Source organism: Eptatretus burgeri, chromosome 7, assembly GCF_056783735.1.
Source record: "Eptatretus burgeri isolate ZD-2024b chromosome 7, Ebu_testis_v1, whole genome shotgun sequence".
NCBI lineage: Eukaryota > Metazoa > Chordata > Myxini > Myxiniformes > Myxinidae > Eptatretus > Eptatretus burgeri.
In genome coordinates, this window is record NC_140967.1 from 105,967,121 (window position 1) to 105,974,138 (window position 7,018).

The 7,018-nt window shown below is 49.1% G+C and overlaps 1 protein-coding gene across 1 annotated transcript in view; it reads right to left on the reverse strand.

The window, feature by feature from the left end:
- Window positions 1–7,018, reverse strand: part of LOC147024039 (sodium-dependent noradrenaline transporter-like) — an 86,772-nt gene that overhangs the window by 43,965 nt on the left and 35,789 nt on the right. The window contains exon 5 of the mRNA XM_085890203.1: window positions 5,161–5,299. Within this exon, the coding sequence (XP_085746329.1) occupies window positions 5,161–5,299 (139 nt within the window). The remainder of the gene's footprint in view (window positions 1–5,160; window positions 5,300–7,018) is intronic.

The following is a 7,018-nucleotide window of genomic DNA, read 5'->3' on the forward strand; positions in this document are numbered from 1 at the left end:
ATTGCTGTTGTTGGTTATTTCAACGGAACTAAAAAAATAAAGAATTGACTTCTGGCACGGTCCGGATGGCCTACAAGCTGGAGCCTTGCTTATGTTACATGGTGTCAGAAGTGGGATTCAAACCTACGCCTCCATATGGAGGCATGGGTTCTATTTATGAAACCAAGAAGCCCATGTTCACTATGTCGTCAAACTTATTCCATGTGTCAAGTTTGGTGGCAATTGGCCCAGTAGTTTTGGTGATTGGTGTTGCACACAGACACACAGACATAAAATGACATTTATTTATTTGTTAAGAGATAAGATGATTATAATAATCATCATCATCATCATATCCATTTAGCATCCATTGTTCCCACACTGTGGGGTGGGACGTTGTTTTCCCGTAATGGCCTTATTCCACTCGGCCCGATTCCTAACATCCATGTTGGTGAGATCTGACACCCTGCGGTCCTCCGCCAGCATCTCATCCAAAGTCGTCCGGAGCCTACCTCGTGTTCTCGGACCCTCGACCTCAAACCTCCACGCCTCCGTCAGCCAGTGGTCCTCCTCTCTTCTTACCACCTGTCCATACCATCGCAGTCTGCCCTGCCTGATCTCATCCGTTATCTTCTTCAGACCCATCAGCTGTAGGAGGCCTTCACTCCTCCTTTTCTCATGCAGGGAGGTCCCACACATCCATCGCTCCATCCTCTTCTCTGTCTGCTCCAACCGTTGCGCACTTTCAGACTTTAGTGGCCAGGTCTCACTGCCGTAAATCATACATTTCTGTACGCATGCTGTGTACACTTTGCCTTTTATTTTTGGGGGTGGTATTCTGGAGGTCAGAAAAGGGGCCAACTCACAAAACTTTTTGCAACCACTCCGGATCCTTGCTGTCACCGTGGCATCCGCTCCTCTCCCAGCGTCTATCAATATCATGTCACCCAGGTATCAGAATCTGCTCACAACTTCGTATTTCTCACCATCCAACATGAAATGTTCCCCTTCGCCGACAGTGCTTATTTGTGGTAAAACACCCTGACACCTCTTGCACACAAAACTGCTCTCACCGCCTGCCGGCTCCCAGCGATCTCGCTGCATCTACGATGGACCTATTTCACACATGTGGTGCACTGTATGGAATTTGCACCCACGCCCTTGCAACAGACGCCACACGGGTATTCCCCGGTTTCCTCGAACTCGCCCGCATCAATCGCCAACACCATCACCATGGATCTTCCAGCATTCACCTTCAGACCCTTTCTCTCCATGGCTGTACGCCACGCCCTCAACTTCACCATTAACCCCTGTTCACTCTCCGCCATCAGTGCCAGGTCATCTGCGTAGAGCACCTCCCATGGCAGACCTTCCCTGAACAAAACATCCATAATAATGATGAAGAGAAGTGGACTCAACACCGAACCCTGGTGAACTCCCACCTTAACTTTGAAACTTTCACTATCGCCTGATGCCATCTGGCCAAACGTCCTGGCATCCACAAACAGCGCCACCACTGCCCACACCAACCACTCCTCTGTGCCCGCCTTCCTGAGAGCCCACCTAACAACTTTCCTTGGTACCCGGTCGAAAGCCTTCTCCAGGTCCACAAATGCAAAGTATAGCTCTTTCTTCTTCGATAAATGCTTCTCCTGGAGCTGACGCACAATGAAAATGGCGTCTGTCGTTCCCCTTCCCCGCATGAAGCCAAACCGCATTTGTCGATCACCACCTGCTGCCTCAGCCTCTTCTCCAGCACGCTCTCATATACCTTCATGGCATGTTCCAACAGTTTGCTGGCCCGATATGACCCACAAACAAGTGGATCTCCCTTTCCCTTGAAAAGCGGAACCAATGCACTCCGAGACCAGTCTGATGGAATGCGGTCTTCATCAAGAATGCTGTTGCCCAAGGCAGTCATCCACTCCACGCCCAATCTTCGTGATGTGGCCATCAATTCAACCACCACACCATAAGGTCCTGCCGCCTTCCCTTGGCTGCACTGTTTCAGGGCTTCCTCAAACTCATTTGGTGAAAGCAAACACCTCGGGCCCTCTTTGACCTCACACTCGACATTTCCGTCCCAGATATTCTCAAAGTTCATGAGTCACTCCATGTCTCTCCTCCAGACCTCTTTCACCACAGTATCTTCGACAACGATGTTGCCACTCTCGTCCTTCATACAGGTTGGACCTGTGACGTCAACACAAGATCTCGCCATCTGCCTCACTATCTTAAAGAAGGTCTGCTCTCTCCTCCCTCTCGCTAGCTCCTCAATCAACTCCCTCCTCTTTGTTTCTTGCGCCTCCCAGACTATGCGGCTTCGCCGATTTGGAGAGCTCGTGATCTCCCTCATCCCCGGTCTCCTTCCAGATTGCAAACCATGCCTTCTTCTCCTCCATGGCTTTCGCCACCTCATCGTTCCACCACCAGGTCTCCTTGTACCCGCCCTTTCCCCGCATCCACCCACACACCTCTGATGCTACATCCAACCACACCCTCTTCATCACCAGACACATCTCCTCCGTGCCTTCCGCCTGCTGTACCTCGGCACTTCTGGCTTCAACACCCAAAACAAACCTATTCCACACGTCCTTCTTGCTCAACTTCCAAATCCTCAGCTTTGGTTTGAACTTCCTCCGACTCCGTTTCGCGGGCCTGACGCCTCGTTCTGCAACAAGCCGATGCTGTGTAACACAATCCTCCCTGGAAATTACCTTCACATTCCTTACCAGAGCCCAATCTGTGGCCCTCACCATGATGTAATCAATCTGCGTTTTACTGCCACCTGTCTCATACGTAATGAGGTGGATGTCTGGTTTCCTGAAGAACGTGTTTCCCACTATCATCCCCATGGAATCCCCAAACTCCAGGATTGCTTCCCCCTCTGGATTCCTCCAACTGAATCCCATGCCTCCATGCACACCACCATCGCCATCAACTATCCCACCAACATGACAGTTGAAGTCACCACCTGGGATCACAACCTCATTGTCTGGGATTCAGGATACAATGATGTGCATGCGCTCCCAGAAAGCGTCTTTCTCCTCCTGTGGCCTCCCCGCCTGAGGAGCATACACCGACAGGATGTTGACCAGCTTGCTCTCCACAACTAACTTAACAACCAGTGCTCGCTCACTTACTCTGTCCACATTTACCACGTGGTCTGTCCATTTCTCACTGACAAACACACCGACACCAGCAGTGCCATCCGGTCTGCCATGCCAGTCGAACTTGTATCTAGACTCCTGCCTGCCCATCCAATGAGCACCACCCCTCTTCCATCTGGTCTCCTACAAGCAGCAGATGTCCACCTTCCTCTCCCTCATCACCTTCACTACCTCACCTGACCTCCCCGACATACTACCGATGTTCCACGTAGCTTCACGAAAACTGTCCTCCGGACTTGAAGTACTGACCTTCTCATGCTGACCGTCCCAATCACCAGCATCAGGCTATTCGCCGTCATCACTGTCGATAGTCCGGCCTCCTCTCCTACCACGACTTTGCGAGGGTCGGTGGAGTGACCCATGCTGCCCTTCGAGCTGAACGGTGCCCACATTTGCTCGTACTGCCATCAGAAATAATTTGGAGCAAAAATTTTATGCCGGATGCCCTTCCTGACACAACCATATGTGGCCTCTACCCAGCAACTATTCCGCTCTAAGCCGTTGAATCCCTGAGGTGCAGCTCATACGCTCCCTCCAGGAAGAACCGGTGGCTGGTTTTGATCCCTGGCTCATACGCTCCCTCCAGAAAGAACCGGTGGCTGGTTTTGATCCCTGGCTCATACGCTCCCTCCAGGAAGAACCGGTGGCTGGTTTTGATCCCTGGCTCATACGCTCCCTCCAGGAAGAACCGGTGGCTGGTTTTGATCCCTGGCTCATACGCTCCCTCCAGGAAGAACCGGTGGCTGGTTTTGATCCCTGGCTCATACGCTCCCTACAGAAAGAACCGGTGGCTGGTTTTGATCCCTGGCTCATACGCTCCCTCCAGGAAGAACCGGTGGCTGGTTTTGATCCCTGGCTCATACGCTCCCTCCAGGAAGAACCGGTGGCTGGTTTTGATCCCTGGCTCATACGCTCCCTCCAGGAAGAACCGGTGGCTGGTTTTGATCCCTGGCTCATACGCTCCCTCCAGGAAGAACCGGTGGCTGGTTTTGATCCCTGGCTCATACGCTCCCTCCAGGAAGAACCGGTGGCTGGTTTTGATCCCTGGCTCATACGCTCCCTCCAGGAAGAACCGGTGGCTGGTTTTGATCCCTGGCTCATACGCTCCCTCCAGGAAGAACCGGTGGCTGGTTTTGATCCCTGGCTCATACGCTCCCTCCAGGAAGAACCGGTGGCTGGTTTTGATCCCTGGCTCATACGCTCCCTCCAGAAAGAACCGGTGGCTGGTTTTGATCCCTGGCTCATACGCTCCCTCCAGGAAGAACCGGTGGCTGGTTTTGATCCCTGGCTCATACGCTCCCTCCAGGAAGAACCGGTGGCCGGTTTTGATCCCTGGCTCATTACCCCCCCCCCCCCCAAGAAGAATTGGTGGCTGACTTCAATTCCTATATGCATGATCAGCCTGTGACTATGCTTTGACAGGTATAATATTTAATCCACCTTCCCCATTTGGCAAGCCCAGTGTGGGGAGCCGGTTTTGTCGCCGGCCACCCGACCATGAACTGGCAGTACTGGGTTACATGGTTACCAGTAGCAACAAAGAGTTGGCCAGACTGTTAATAATAATACTACTACTACTAATAATAATAATATTAGAAACATGGGTTCCCTTACAGGAAACTTTGACGCAGGGGGGAGCATTTATAAACCCATTGAGCTTGTGCTGCGGTTGCCAACCTATGGTTGCTTGTCCGTGCTCCATTTTTAAATGAATATGAAGCAAGGAAGCAGCACGTACCATTTTAAGAGCATTTGGTATGACTCGGTCGGGTTCAAACGACCAGACCTACCAGACTGAGGGGACGCTCTAACCATTACACCGCTTAGTCTGGAAGGCATTTAAACCAGAAAGACAAAAATATTGTGGATTTGCTGTCACGCAACCTGCTTGACAATCCAATGTGCTTTGTAAGGTTTTGTATTCCGTGTTGTACTGTCTTCACAGGTAGGCATGAAGGAAACAAGGAGACAGCATGACATGCGCAGGTGAGCGATAGTAATCAAAGCACACCTTTCCGGAGGTCCTGACCCCTCTCCACAGACTGAAGTACAGGATCACAAGCACAATGAAGAGGCACAAAGAGAGATGCCAGCGCGGGGGTCCGAGGTTGTCAATCCCAGAACTCTCGTGAAGATGCAACACATGTCGCCTGAAACAGCACGCACATCCATCCGTCTCGTCATAATCATAAATCTGTGCACCTGTGATTGCTGCACAATACGGAGCGATCGAGCGTGAAAAAGGGGTGCGAAGACCCTTGAAAATGGTGCAACCATTAAGAGCGTATTAAACAGAGATTCATGCTCGTGGAAGAGTTAGACAATTGGACTTACAGGGTGGAAGGTCAATTACAGTACCAACAAAGGTGAAGCAGAAAACAGACAGACAAAGAAAAGAGGCATGCAGATGAACAGGATTATTGTGAGTAAAGAAAGCTGCAGGTGTAGGTACACAGGGAATATAAATGAACACCGTGGACAGGTATGGTGGACAACACCAGATGATGATGGACTACACAGAAGAGACACCTGGACAGATCTACCCACAAGGAAGGTCAAGCATGTGGGTAGCTCTCCTGCTGATTTGCTTACTTCTTTAAGCTACCTTTACAAACCAGTAGATGTACAAGTTCATGTACTAACCAATTGTACATCTGCTTTTCCCAGTCTCAGCTGTTTCATGTCACATCCTTGGCTGGTTTGCGACAATCACAGTCAAGAAGCCAAAATGCCGAACACAATGGCACCAATCAGAATGATTTCATCCAAAACGACACGACCCGTAGAACGAGACATTTCGCAAAGTTCACCATTTGTACCCTTTGGACTTGTTGCAGAAATTACTCCTCATGAGCGACTGCGTGAAATTATGAAATTTCTGGTCAAGGAGAATTGCCTGCAGTGTCGAGATGATCACCTGTCAAGGTGATGTTCAAGATTCCTTATTAAACACATTTTGGAACCATTCTCGGATTTTGTCCGGAACCCTTTAAAAATCACGAGATGACCCGTGAACCCATTGGGTTCCCGTTGTGACAGCAATTTGATTTAAAAAAATCCTTTCAAAAAAAGAAAAAGAAAAAAAAGATAGTTCCAGCGAACTATACCGCTGAGGTTGTTTGCATTAATCAAATTCTCCCGAAGAGAACTTGACTGAATCGGAAATTGATTTTTTAATAATTTTTCATTGCCCGTTTGAACGAAACTTGATACTGCACACCACAGGAGAATGGTGAGTAAGGTGGGCCGAAATTTTTTGCGCTATCATGTACCGTTTTGGCTGTATTTCGGGAACATACATACATACATATATATATATATATATATATATATATATATATATATATATATATATATATATAGTAGACTAGGTATAAGTCGTCACCATCGGGACCGAGAAAAAAGTGACGACTTAGAAATGTGACGAGTTACGCGCATGCGAACATTCATGATGACTGTGGGGTGAAGGATGAAGTCGCGCGTGGCCTGGACACATATGTGTGAGAGCCGGCTATTGTACCAAAAGGAAAACACAATCCTCGGGGCATAGGTGGGGGTGAGTTGGTGAGTTGGAAAGTGATCAAGCAAAGATGGAATTCATGAATCAGTTTATCAAAAGTAAAGATAATGAACAACTCTGTAAGACAACTCGTATACCATCGGTGATGGTATGGTGACAAATTACATAACACACAGTCATCGTGGTGATGATTACCACTCAATGCCTATGTGTAAGTGAGTGCGGTAATGTACAAAACAAGCCAACATAAAACCATTATCGGACTTCAACACTAAGCTCGATCGATCATTTACTTCTTCGCGAAGTAATCCGTTACGTTTGACTGCCTCAAACTCTTGGGCATCTGGTG